At 44.3% G+C, this 14,788-nt stretch overlaps 1 protein-coding gene across 1 annotated transcript; it reads right to left on the reverse strand.

The window, feature by feature from the left end:
- Window positions 1–704: 704 nt before the first annotated feature.
- Window positions 705–13,224, reverse strand: exoc3 (exocyst complex component 3). The gene is made up of 15 exons (XM_030114691.1): window positions 13,018–13,224; window positions 12,047–12,266; window positions 11,628–11,793; window positions 11,255–11,474; window positions 10,842–11,020; window positions 10,642–10,758; window positions 10,358–10,475; window positions 10,064–10,189; window positions 9,654–9,754; window positions 9,032–9,142; window positions 6,464–6,605; window positions 4,915–5,037; window positions 4,659–4,820; window positions 3,911–4,032; window positions 705–2,249 (listed from the first exon to the last, which is right to left on the reverse strand). Exons 1-15 carry the CDS (start codon window positions 13,159–13,161, stop codon window positions 2,045–2,047), a joined length of 2,256 nt encoding a protein of 751 aa, XP_029970551.1. The 5' UTR covers window positions 13,162–13,224; the 3' UTR covers window positions 705–2,044.
- Between the last annotated feature and the right edge of the window lie 1,564 nt (window positions 13,225–14,788).

The raw sequence follows: 14,788 nt of genomic DNA on the forward strand, positions 1-14,788 counted from the left end.
TGGTCATGTTATAATCCACACATTCACTACACTGTGGAATATTAATGCAAAATGACCAGATTGAGTTGTTTATGCGAAGATTGCTAAGACGGAACTACTTACTAAACATGGCGTCTGGGCGTAGTGATCTCAAAAGAAAAAGTAGTTCCCAGTATTTGCTTCAGTGTCGTAACGCTACAATATTATTCGTTGGTGTTCCACAGCGTAGTGAATGTGTGGATTATAACGTGTCCACCAAAGTGTTTTGGGGTTGTTGGATTGTGTATTTGATGAGTTTGACGAGGGGGAACAAAAATACCATCCACTTCCATTGTGGCCGTCCCGAAAAAAGTAAGTATGCTGTTCGAAATGACTAAGGAGTTGCGCTAAACGGGCCAATTTGCCAAAATGTTGACGTATCGCTTTAACTTCCACTGTTATGCAGATGATACACAGATCTACCTATCCCTGAAACCAGAGGACACTGATCAACTTGTCAAATCAGAAGCTTGTCTTAATGACATAAAAAACTGGATGAGTCAGAATTTTCTCCTCGTAAATTCAGAAAAAGCAGAAGTTATTTTATTCAGCCCAAAACACCTGAGAGAAAATTTATCTAAACAAACAGTGACCCTGGATGGTGTTGTTTTAACCCACAGTAACACTGTGAGGAACCTGGAGTGACCTTTGACCAAGACTTATCCTTTAACTCCCACATTAAACACACTCAAAAAACTGACTCAAGCCCCTCTTAGAGTTCACACATTAAAATTTCATTTTCCTAATTAAAGCATATCATGTCCAACAAAACCTAAATATGTTTCATCAATGTGACCTAATTGTAATTCATTGGGCCCCCAGTACCACTCTTCAACTCAAAATAAATGTGTTTGAACAGTAGTTTTGTAGTGGTGGTAGTGCTGCAATGCATCATGGGAGTTTGGGATGAAATACTCAAGATTTAAACATTGTTTTTGTGGTTTATTTCGATGTTCTGATGTTAATACTGTTATCGGTAGTTGTGTTTTGTTGTGTTCTTTTTCTTTAGTTAAACTAAATAGTTCAGTTACTTTTCATGTCAAACCTGGAATGAGAAGTGTTGAGCATGTAATCAGGTACTGCTGCTGCTCCTGCCTCTATTGAAAAGTTCCTGATTGCCTCTGAGAGAAGAAAAGGCCTGAGGCGTCCTGTGCAGCATCAGCCCACATGAGCGATGTCAGCATTGGATTTCCAAATAACCATAATTAGTTAAAAATAATTAATCATTCTAACAACTTAGTAACGGGCAGCCATTGTATTTGACATATTTGACAAAAAATGAGTTGAACGAACTCAATTATATTGGTTTACACAGAATATTTCAGTTTTGGTTGGATCTAAAGGAATAAAACAAGTTGGACAGTCTCAAATATGTTGTCCTGAGTGGATGTATTTGATTTGAGTTGGGGCTACTTATATTTTTTGGATGGAAATCCTGCACATATTTTAATTGTGTTCATCCAATGAATAATTTTTTTGAGTGCAGGTCTGCAGGACTTCCTTCTTTTACCTGCCTAATATTTCTAAAATTAGGAATATATCGGTTCAAAGCCATGCTGGGAAATTAATCCTGTTAATAATGTTGTAACTCCCTGTTATCAGAATGTCCCAAAAATTGCTGAGGAAGTCTTCAAGATGAAAAAACCTGCAGTGAGAGTTCTGACAAGAACGTGGCGAGATCACATCACTCCTGTTAAATTCACAACAGAATTTAAAATTCTTCCTAACAACCAGACTCCATCATGTGTTAAAGAGCTGTTACTCTCATATTCTCCAGCGGAACACTTGGTTTTCAGAGTGCTGCTTTCTGGAGGTTCCTAGGTCTAATAAAAGTTAAACTGTTGGTTTGAGTCTTGAGACATTTTACTAGAAACATTTTTCACAACTGTAGTTTTATTGTTTTGTTGAAGCAAACAGGTGATCACATGACTGAACAGCTCATCTACGGTGGGAACAAAAAACGACTGATCTGCACTGAACTCTGACAAATGAACAGGGAAGCTGTGCTGCTGTGTGTGACTGAAGATCACTTGAGCAGCTTTGCAGTGGCCATGGAGGTCATGGTGGTCATGGTGGTCATGGTGATGGTGGGGACGGTGATGTCTCTGAAGATGGGCTGCGTGGGACCAGAGAAGGACACTTTGTTCTCGCTGAGAGTCCCAATGATCATCTGCCGCATTTCTCTGCTGGCGTCGCCACGTACAGCCAGCAGCGCCTGGATATGTTCCTCCCTACGGAGAGCAGGAGGGACAAAATCCTCAGCAGCGTCGGGCAATCAGGGAGTCACCAACTGAGAAAAGACTCCGATTTCATAATAGAGGCCACATCTGAACAACAGCAAGCACTCTCTGACAATTACAACAGATTGTTTCATTCACCGTCAATAATCACAATTCAACATTTTCACCCAAAAACTTTAAAAATAATCAAATTAAAGATGTGTTGTAATCCCACTTTGTACCACAGGGTGGTGCAGTGAGTCACTCTACATTTATTTCTGCATTTAGATCAAGAGCAAAAGAAGCAGATAGTAATGTCAGAAGACAAATCTTCAACAAATTAAAAGTTTTGGAAGCAACTCAATGTTGAAACTGTGATGAACAGTGACTCACTGCTGCCACCTACAGCACAGAAATCACATTGCTTCAAAATGATACGCTAAATCTTTCGAAGAGCGATCCCCAACTCGTCCAGACCAGACCCGTCGTCACCTTTCAGTGACCAGCTGAGGCCAAAATCAAGAAAAATAAAGAACGTTTTAAAATGATTGACTTAAAATTGAGGATCAGTCAAATAGGATATTAGAGCAGTCCAGCAACACAGGCATTTGGAAGCAATAAACAGATCAATCTTTTCCCTTGGACTTTAGCCTTTTAATTAAAACTAAAGCTCTGTACTCCAGTAATTTCAGGTTAATCATTTTTTTAATAAATAGATGGAAATAATAAATAAAAGTGATCTCTATTCAGATGCAGTTTGAAGATGCCGGTCCTGATCAATGGTTTCAAGCTTCAGGCCCGTTCACACCGCTAAATGATGTCCGCATTTTTGCATCCAAATGTAACTGAAAAACAATGGGGAGCGCGTGTTCACCGGCGTCGAAAATCCCGGCGGCACGTCAGACGCGTTTTTGCGGCGCGTTAGGTCATTCTGGCGTCGGCGGCGCGTTTTTGCGGCAGTTGGGAAATCTGAACTTTTGACGCAGCGTTTTTACGGCAAACCAATCGGAGAGCGTGTCTATGGTGACGCACAGCAGGTCAGCGAGCGGGCACCGGCGAAAGCGACACTCATCCTGGCGCAGCTCCTGGAGCAAATGGTAAAACTCACCAAACTCCGACCGTCTCTGGATATCATGCACCCATTCACGGCGTACTGTCCGCCGACGGCGTCGCTGTCTGGCTTTATTAAGCAAACAAAGCCAAGCCACTCACTCAACAGGGTTAGCCATGATGCTAAGCTAACACAGGAAATAAGGCCGGAAGCCCCGCCTTCCCACCACAGACGTCGTTCAGCGTCGGACCTCAAAACTGGCGAGAGTTCAACTTCTCGCGTTTTTGCATTTTTTGCCGAAAAAACGCTTCGGTCTGAACGCGGCTTTCTACTTCTGCACAAAAAAGTCAGATTTTGTCTGAAATCCAGATTTCACTTTTTTGTGTAGGGTTTGTTTTGCGTATATAAACCAACTTCATGAGTTGTCCGCAAAGTGAAAAAGCAGTTATCAACTCACAATGTGTCATGAGGCTACAACACATTCACCTTTTTATACACACTGTATATATATTGTTTTTTCTCCTGGAAAATACGTTGGACTTCCTGAAAATGCCCCACGTGTTCAACATCACTCTGTCTGCTTCTCTTCCTGTACATTATGGTGGACGCCGAGTGTGTGTACCTGATGTCGGGGTATTTGGACACCAGGGTGGAAACCTCCAGGAACAGCAGCGTGGGGTCGGTCAGCTTGAACACCTCAGCAATGGCAGCGATGGCGCCACACAGCTGGTCTGTGTCTTCACCCTGCAGACACGGATCGCATTTCATTCCCAGGAACACCTGAGCTCTTCCACCTGCTGACGGTGGTTTAACTGCATTGCTGTCACGACGCCTGATGTAATGCCACATGTGCGCACTGGGAGGCAACAGTGAGTCACTACATTTTACAATGTTTGCTGCTGGATTTAGCCAAGAACTGATCAATCTGAATTTGCTGCTTCTTCTGCTCCTGGACTGAAGGGATTGTGGAGGGATTGTAGTGGAGCGACTCACTGCACCGCCTTGTGGTGGGAAGTGGTATTACCAAATTACACAGACTTCATTAGTTCATTATCTTAACTCAATTTTAAGGTTATGAAAAGAGGCAACTCAACCATAGTAGATAAATTAGAAGCAGAGTAACAATTAACACAATCGTGAGTCAGGAAAACAAATAACATCTGAAGCACTTGAAATTTGACAGATCACATATTCACACTTGTTTAAATGAAAAAAGTTGACACAATGTCAGGACAGACTCCAAAAGTTGAAACATGGGCAGGAAAAATCTAAAAATATATCAAAAGGCTTAGTTTTTCAAAATGAGAAATATCCTGCAATCCTAAAATATCCCCAAACATCACATGAACTTCAGCTGCAGATGGACTCACCGCGGCCAGTTTCCTGAAGAGGAACTTGAACTGATCGGCTTCTTTGATCATCCTCTCAGCTCCCTCCTTCCTCTCATCGGCGTTTCTGAAGGTGATTCTCTTCTGCATCACTGCCTTGATGTACTCCACCACCACCCTGCGCAGAGCCTCGCTCGTCATCTCCTGCAGACGAGACACCCGGCAGCTCAGTCCTCACAGCTGGCGTGGCGTACGCACTGGATCCATGACGATTCGCCTGAGATCAGCGCCATCCTACCTGGTTGAAGGGCTTCTTGATTTTGTTGAAGTCGTTGAAGTAGTCCTCCACCGTCACACAGATGGTGTCCACAGCATGGGAGCCGCTCAGCCACTTCTTGGTCAGCAGCTCGTTCAAATGGTGCTGGTTAAAGTAACGCAACAGTCTCAGCAATGAAAAGCCTGTGAAGAGCTAAAAGCAGCACGCCATGCCAAGTCCAACTCAGAACACCGTCCAGGTATTCCTCAATTAGCTTGTTTTTTGATTACTGTTAACCTCCTTTTATTGTTTCCAATCCAAGATTAATAAAAACGCTTTTTGGTAACACTACCCTCCTAATGACCCACATCCATTTACTGTGTTGTTTCAGGTCCTTCTGACCCCCGATGCACACAGGATGCGGTCCGGCTCCGGTCCAGCTCCGGTCTCTTTCCGCAAGGATCCTACTGTTCCGCACGCCGCAGCCCTACCGCGTCAATTCAGACGGAAGCAGGTCGGGTGCCAGAAGGAAACGCGATACGTGTTCCAAAATAAGTGACTTCAAAATGAAATCTGTGTCGTGTTTTTGCCTTAACATTCTATTTTTTCACTTCTTCTGGTAGAAAACAGAACAAACAACGTCATGTAGTCATTATACGCTTTAGAAGAATGAACGGTTTTGTTCTTCGTCACTGCTGAAAAGTCAAATGAATCCAAAATGGCTCAAAACAGCTCTGTGACCGGAGCAGCTCCGTGTTGCCAGATTGGGTGGGTTTCTGCCAAATCAAGCATCTTTTTTGAACAAGTCGGACGGGTTGATGAAATGATTATGTGTTTCTGACGTGTTTTTTATCAGACAAATACGGTTTTAACGTGCATTTCCAACCGAGATGGGGGTTTGGGCTGCTTTCTATTGAGTAAAACGGGTTTCATATTGTCTACGGGGGATAACGACAGATCTGGCAACCTTCCCCAGCGGACTGTGGAGGCGCCGCAGGCGGTGAATCACAGTGCTGCGGTGTACCGGACCGGAGCTGGACCGGAGCCGGACCGGAGCCGGACCGGAGCCGGCCCGTATCCGGTGTGCATCGGGGGTGAGTGTTTCTCAGCTAAATCTTCAAATGAATGTATTTTATCACTTAATATCTCAAGTATTCAGTTCTTACTGTGTTTTGGTTAAACACAAATCATCACATACGTTTTCATTTATGACTATAAATAGCTGAATTTTGAACATATTTGTAAATATTAATACATTTACTGTTGACAACTACTGGTTCCTCATGGACACCTGATGCAGATAATTCTTTTTTTAATGATTATTCTAATATATTAATGTGCTTTCATTGTAATGTAGAACAGAAATACATGATGATTGACAACACGATGTTTCCTGGTTTTGTGAACTGACTCTGAATACCTGGTTCTGAAACGCTCTCGTTTCCCTCTTTTAAAGCTTGAAGTCTGTTTTTATTCATTTGAAAACTGACTTCTAATATTTGCACAGCTCCATTAGTTTCTTTGTGATATTAGATATAGACACAGCCAGTACTGTTCAATCATCATTTTGTGTTTGGTTTTTTTTTTTCACCTCCAGGTCTAAGAAGACTTCATCCAGCAGGAACTGGCATCCCTCCTTGGCCACCTCGCTGAGGGTCCTCTCTATGGCAGCGTCGCTCTCGGTGGGCTCAGATAGCTGAGAGTACTTCCTCTTCAGACTGTTGATGGACTCTCTGAGGAACACGAGTGATAATGGGAATTATAGCACGAAACCCTGTAGGTGACTGTAAAAGCATCCTTGTGGAAAAAACGATGAAAAAAGCAACTTTCGATTACTGTAAGGGTTGTGTATCAGATTTCTCCAATGAAAACCGTTTCGAAATAAATTCTGTGTCTTCACTTAATTTACAAATGTACTGTGAACTTACTGTTAACAAACCTCAAGTCTTTCATACATTCCTTCTTATCTGGACACAAGAATTCTTCTCAACACAAAACACTCGTTATGACCAGCATTACGCAAGTTCTGCAACTGGATCACACGTCTGTTAAAAGCAGCAGGATTACTAATTGGGTTACTGGAAACAAATAGCTGTGCATTAATTCTAATGGTCGCTCTGAAATCAGACTGTCCTCATAATGTGACGAAGGCCCAGTCCCATGACTCTTTCCAGCCCTCCCCTCAGCCCTCCTCCTTTCAAACGGAGTGCTCAGGGGTAGCAGCCTTGCCAGCAAGCTGAATTCTCGCAGTATTTGTTCTCACACACCATGAGAATCCTTCTTGTACCGCTCGAGCCTATGTGCTCGGGATCTGATTTTTTTCGGTCGGACCAATGACGCGTCGTTGAGGGCGGGACATGAAGCTTTGACGGAAACAGGAAGCGACAGACTGCTAATAATATTAGCATGGCTAGCGAAAACAGTGGATATCCCGACAGCGATTAAATCTGTTTTGGATGAATCCTCTATTGCGTCTTTGAAAAAATGATCAGCAGGAGGTTTTTTCTTTGCAGTGATTGGCTGAAACCAAACAGGGTTAGGCGGCGCACTGTGTCCTTCTGTCCAATGAACGCAAAGAGTTCTACAGGAAGTCCCTCCTTCCCCGAACGGATTTGCAGAGTGAAATCCCAGATTGACATGTGAAGCAATTTGTTGCTGCTCATGTCAAGATGGCTTCTGCCAGGTTAAAGGGGTCGGCCAAAAGTAAAGCCCTCCGAACTGGAACACCCCTTCGAAAATCGCGTACGTCATCAGTAGTCGCCGCTGCCGATGACGTAAGCAGATGCGACAATTGTTTGCCAAAGAATGTTTTTCTTACATTTTAAAACTTCATAAATTGACAAAATAATGACATTTATGAACTTCTGTCGTTGCGGACGCCGCCACCTTGCCGAACTTGGAGGGCTTTCTGAGAAATCTGTCATCCAGTGGCGGCCGGTGGGGAGGGGCACTTGTTTTGTTCGCCTAGACCGTGACTTGCGGGCGGGGTTAGTTCACATTGGTGGGGGCGCTCGTTTCCCACCCGCGCATTCCAGGCGGGCGGTGTTGAAGAAACCAGTTTATTGAAAATAATCGTCTATCTGTTGTGTTTGGAATGCGCCTGGAAAGCGCGGGTGGGAAAGGAGCGCTCCCACCAATGCGGAAGTGAACTAACCCCGTCCGCAAGTCACGGTCCAGGCTGACAGAACAAGCGCCTTGGCCCTACCCCTACGTCATAAGGACAATCGGGACACTCCTACCCTCCACGTGAACGTGCAAAACGAGGGGAAGGGCCAAGGGGAAGCTGAGGGGTGAAATGGGATTCAGCATAAAGCTGGATTATCGAGCTCCTTTCTGCAGTCAAACAGAATTCAGCGTAACTAATGTCGCTGACAGAAGTGAACTTATGAGTGAATGACAACAAGAGCAAACCAACAGGCAGCCGGAACAAAGACTTCAAAGAAAAGGTTCACTGACACTTATTTAAAGCTCCAAATTCATCACCGCTACTGTCGATACAGCAGAATGTAAATGTTATTGACGCTGAGCGATCTTTCATCATTCATGACGTTGTCACTTAGACGAGTCAGGATTAACGACTCTCCCTTCTGCCTGAGTAAACACGTTGAGGAAAAAAACATCTGCCAACAGGATGCATGGAGCACGACAAAAACACGAAACTCACGGCTCAAACTGAAACCCACAAGACACATTTACACACTACACATCGAGGCTGCCAGCAACGGCAGGTGCACTGAGTGTTCGTCCTGGAAACTGCTCCTATATATATATATATATATATATATATATATATATATATATATATATATATATATATCAACATCAGATTAAGCATTCTGCATTGAAAAATAAAAACAAGTGAACTTCTAAAAAGTTCAACTGAATTATCCCTCAATTCACTTTGAGAGAATTCTAAAATGTTTTACACGCGAATCAAAATATTCCAAGTTTTCTTTGTCTGATGCTTTGTAATGTTACCTTATTAAGGCAACATTATCACATTAAAACTAAAATCAAGGCAGAAACCTTTGGTTTAAATACGATGAGGGAATAACAGGGACTTTCCTGTGTTACTGAACATGACGTGACATCTGGACAAAAGGTGCTTTCTGGTGACACGAATCTTTCTGTGCAAATGGAAATGAGAGTGACGTCTTGCCTGAAGGTCTGGCAGTTGTTGATGATGGCGATCATGTACTGTACGTAGCACTGAGGCAGCTGTCGGTCTCTCAGGTGTTCATCTTTGTAGGTCACTGCCTCCTCACGGTACCTGCGGACAAAACGGAGAAACGTTCACAGAAACAACGCCTGTCGCTCTCTTGTGCCGTCCTGAATTCTGGCTTCCCGAGGAAGCATGGTGAGCCGATCGTGGCTCATATCGAAAGCTCATGAAAAATGGAGCAAAAGCACAATTGTTGCGTTTATATTTTTGTTCGGTGCATCACTGTATTCCCAAGATCCCTAAAGACGTCAAAAAACAGGAACCTGAACCGAGAATGTAGCACAAGCTGGTCAGAACAGCCACACTGATGCAGGAACAGAGCTCCGGGGAAACAGCTGTCGTCCCACTTCTGCTGTTTTGGTGGGAGGATTGCCAGAAACACACCGTTCTATGGAGGCATTGATCGCTCCCAGAGTGGGAACAGAAATTAACGCGGTTCAGGCTGTCCTTCTACGAGATGTAAATTATGGTATATGTTATTATGATTTCAACACAATGCACATTTTGATATCGCTACATCACGAACAATGTTGAGACAATGAGAGAGAACAGCAAATACCTGACGAGGAAACTGTTCATCTGCTTGAGACACAGCTTCAGGACCTGCTCTCTGAAGTCACTATCGATCTGCGCAGCAACTTGCAGGTTCTGCTCAAACATCTGAGGATGAAATTCAACGAGGACAAAGAGAGAATGGGTGAGACAAATGTTGTGTTTGTCAATGAAAGGAGCTGGAAAAACGTGCCGGCTTTGGTCCAATCGTTTCCCCGATAAATCTCCAATGATGTGATATTTGTATAATCCTCGCCACTTCCATCCATCTCTCATAGCTCTGTATCCAGTTCAGGGTCACAGACTGCTGGAGCAGATCCCAGCTGACAATTAGCTCAGAAACGCTGTGCAAAAAACCCTGAGGAGTCTCTGATCGGCTCTCGTGTGTGTGCTGACTGAAAAGCGAAGGTGTGTTACCTGGAAGACGATGGCAGGCAGCGTCGTCTGGTAGTATCCGTCCTGGTCGGCCTCGGGCTCCGTTTCCTTCTGCCAGTCTTTCTTGTCTGTTTCCAGAGCTTTTCTCAGCCAGCCTGTTATATTAGACTGAAGACAGAAACACGCTTATCGATCAGCTTCATGACGGCCTGGTCTGATGCTGAGGCGTGCGGATCTGTCTGCGTTCTCCCCGGTTGCAGTCAGACTCATGAGTTATGCTCGTGTCCATGTAAACATTAAACTCTCGCCCCTCCACTGAGAACAATTCTTGCTTACTGTAAAAGTTTTGACGTATTTGCTGAGCAGCTCGTCGACCACAGCCTGAGGCAGCAAAGGCTCCAGCTGATGGACGTCACACTCCGAGCTGAGCTCTGGATGGCCCATCATCTCCTCACTGAAACGACCACAAACACTCCGTCACCACAGGCCAGCTCCTCCTGCAGCTGTTCTCCTGTTTCCTTCAGTCTGAATGAGCGGAAGCCGGTTTTAGCAGCCTTTACTCCACGGCTTGGCTGAGTTAACAAGATAAAGTGGCACGCAGCAGTGCTTCCTCTGGCTACCTCTTGTATGTGTTGAGCACCCAGGTGAGCAGGGACACGATCTCATTGGCCTCCAGGTCTTCAGAGGCCAGTTCTGTCACACGTGTGGACACAGCATTGTGGTAGAGTAGAAAAAACCTGCAACACACACACACACACACAGTTCGGACCAAAACAAAGCTATGTGGATGGATGTGTGAGCTGCTGAAGGGACACGTTACCTGTTGTATGTGTTGTAGTGTGGCGGGAAACACTGAACCATCAGATTCTTGACGACGATCAGATCATCCTGAACGTATTTCCTGGTGATTTCCAGGAGGCGGACCAGCCACATCTTGTCGGCCTCTCTGGTCACGGCCTGGGTGCTCTCGATGCGGGTGCTGACTGTTCCCTCCAGAACCTGCTCCACAAACACAGACCAGTCCGGCTCAAAGGCGGCCCGACCCTCACACACACGACAGCCTTCTGAAAAAATTATAGTTTGATATCTATATAAAAATTCAATAGCAAGTCATTTGTTTTCATGATATTCTCATTTTTGAGATGACCTGTTCTGAGAAACACACTTCCCAGGTTTGTTTTGGCTTTGGCTCCTGTGAACCTCTGACTTTCAAATCAGGAGAACATTTCCCACCTTGAACATTTTGTCCTTCCACTGTTTGGGTCGCCCCGGAGGAATGAAGCCAGTTTGCTTCTTTCGGTCGACCATACGGCGATCGATCTTCTCCTCCCGCTCAATGATACGAACCACTGACACCAGCATGGTGGGGTCCCGGCGCACCGTCACCATGGCCCTCTGCAGCACCATCCACAGCTGCTTGGCCAGCTCGTCCGACAGGCCCTGAACCTGAGGACGAAGACGGGTGGGAAACAGCTCTGTGACTGGAATCAGATCCACACAGGCGTGAGGCTACGTCTCTCTATTTATCAACAGCGTTCATCAATTCAACTTTCAGCTACGTTTCAACAGTGTCCGACTCTGTTCTACGAACTGCGCTCACATCTTCAAGTAAATGGAGATGAGGTTCATGTCGCTGGTGTTCTTGCTGTCCATTCGGTACTGCTCGTACATGAGGTCGTCCCGAGAACACTCCAGCTCCATCAGCTTCCTGTGGGCCTGCAGCAGCTCGGCCTGCTCGATCAGCTGCTGGGTGTCTGCCACGATCTCTGGGACTGAACAAAGAGACGCACTCAGGACGCTGCGCCCGGGACCACACAAGACACGCTATTGTGAAGAGACAGGGGTGGGACTGTTCTTTGTTTTGTCTCCATGACTCATTCCATTAATTCTTGTAAAAAACAAAAAACAAAACAAAACAAAATAAAGGTGTACTTTTTTTCAACTTTTGATAACTTAATCTTAATATAAATGACATGAATGCAACAGCGGCAGGCCTATATAATGATCAGGACTGAATCAACCTACCAGAGAAAATGTTTTTGAGGTTTTCCACGGCGGAGGCCAGCTGACTGTGCTGAACCACGGCATCTTTGACATCTTTCAGGTTCTCGATGGTGTTGATGCTCTGCCTCCAGTCTTTACTCACGTCAGCCAGCGAGCTCTGGATGTCTTTGACATCCAGCAGGGCGCTGTGGAGCTGCGTCAGCCCAGTGCGAACGCCATCCAACTGAGACTGGATGGCTGCCTGCAGGGCGGAGAGGTCGCAGGTCAGGAAAAACATGAGCGTGAAGTGAAACTGACATGCTTTCTTCACACTGCTGCACAAATAAAAACTGTGGCATGAGAAGAATCCACAAGTCATGAACAGAGACTACAGTCCAGCTGTGGCAAGGTAAAGTCGGCTGGGTGATAAGACCACAATTTATGTCTCAATATTTTCTCTCAAAATGACGATATACTCTATGATATAAACTTGATGTTTGTCAATAAAGTTTTACCACAAATACAATTCTGGGTCAAATTCACAAAGCGAAACTGCAACGCAGCCACTTGCATTCACCACCAGCTGCACTAAATAAACATGGGAATTAAGGATCTGTGACTTGTGAAGTGCAATCGATAGATCGCCTCCTCTTCAACATTTGCGTTGTTTACATCCATCGCTGTCGTGTCTGTCTGCAAACTCTGAGGAGTGAACAGGGCGAGCGTGTAATCAGGGGCGGAGCCATGAGAGCTCGATGCTCCGTCACAATCTAAATAGTTAATTAACATCTCTCACATAGTTGTGCCTTGATTATGAAAAACTGAATCACACGTGAAATGGAAGCTGAACCTGAAATAGAAATGTCCAAGACTGTTCAGTGTTGGAATGAACCAGTCAATGTCCAGACCTCCGTCCAACTGAACATCTCTCCGTCCAGTCTCAGGCTCACAGACGTGTATAAAATATTCGGAGAATCAGCTGACCCCTCCCGGGCTTCAGGGTGAGCCGTTACCTTCAGCCTGGCTTCCACGGAGGCTTTCTTGCGAGCCTCTCTTCTTCTGTACTGCTCCACTTTATCCAGCTGGTCTGACCTCTGAAGCATTCCCGCCACGCGCTGCACTGCAGTGGCCACTGCCTCCCGACTCGTCTCCTCCATGGTGCTGCTCACTAATGCCGTTTTGTCCTGTCTTGTCCAAAGGAGTCATACAAGCACTTCTGGGCTGAAACGGACAAATACACACAGTCACAAGTCCGTAAAAAAGATTCAATGGGAAGGAAACTTTCTTATATTCAGGATAATTGTTCCACACAGTGCTATCAAGTAAATACCAGTGAGTGAGCTACAACAACACAAAAAAAAAAAAAAAACAATAAAATAAACATCCACGTTCACATAAGGCTAAAAAAAAAATCTTTATGTATTGCACCGTATCAAATTCAGTGGTAATCACTTCCTTGTGGAAGAAAACAGATTGTCTGAGTTCAGACCCCAAAGGCCAAGAAGACCAGGTATTTTAGACAAAGACACAAAACAAGCTGCCACAACTGAACACACAGCTAAATCAACAGAAATCTAATTTAATGAGACACAAAAAACAAGGACCAAGATCACCACAGCCTGGACACAAAGACACACAACTGCACTGTTTTTCCCTTGTGGCTGTTCAATGATTCAAACAAGCACAACGAATACCAGTATACATCTGGTGCTAGTATAGGAAGTTACATGTAGGAAGTTGTGTGTGTTTGTCTGAGTGTGACTGTTTCTTTGATATAGCGGGGTACCTTCATCAAGCCAATGTTCTGTGCAGAGAAGAGCCTGTCAGTCTCAATCTACACCAGAAAAACCCTCCAATTACATACATCTCTTGTGGAAGGAAAACAGCTCAAAGTGGATTGTACCAAAAATGTTTAAATGCATGCACAAATCTAATGACACATGCACATTAAATCTAAATACACACGGTACATATAACACAGACACAAAGTACCAAACACACACAAAATGAGATACAGATCTCTTTACACACTGCTCCTTCTGCTCTCATGTGTTATCTAGGTGTTCAGCTGTCACTAAAGCTGTAAAGCCCAGATGTGGAAAAGTCCGTCAGCCTGACAGAAATGCAGTGTCAGCAAATCTGAAAGAAACTTTATGAACAACCTTTATAGCCAATCTTTTAAGGGATTCATACAATTTATTGGTCTCTTACCAATTATTTACATATGAATACAAGTTATTCTTAAGACTCTGTAAAGCATTTCAATGAGATTATATGATTTTGAACTTCTTTTCTTCCTCTGAATGATTACTATCTCCTCACTGTTGAAATCACTCTTGTGCTTCATTCTTTTAATGTGAAAGATTCTACAAATGAATGCATTTAATGTAATTGTTCTTTTATTGTAATAATTTATTGTACATTTTACAACTGTAACATAAATCTTCAGTGGAATAGAATACAAATAACAAATGATCATCATATAGAGAATCTAAGATGAAAGGCTGAGACATTTTAAAGCACTTGGAGCAGGTTTGGACTTTCAAGAGACTAGAAGTGGGCTAAAAGGCACCCTGACCTCCGACCTCCTGTGCACAGGACCCGGGTGTCTTTAATCCGCCTGTGATCGCTATAAATCGCCGTGATGTTCAGTTTCATCGCGTTCAGACTCGGTTTAAACGGTGATTAAGATTAGCAGCATCGCCTCATTAGACAGAGATGATGACAGCTGAGTCACACAAACCTGAAGCACTAGTTCATGTATCTCACAGAAATGATGAATAA

The sequence above is a fragment of the Salarias fasciatus genome, chromosome 18 (assembly GCF_902148845.1).
Source record: "Salarias fasciatus chromosome 18, fSalaFa1.1, whole genome shotgun sequence".
NCBI classification, from domain to species: Eukaryota; Metazoa; Chordata; class Actinopteri; order Blenniiformes; family Blenniidae; genus Salarias; species Salarias fasciatus.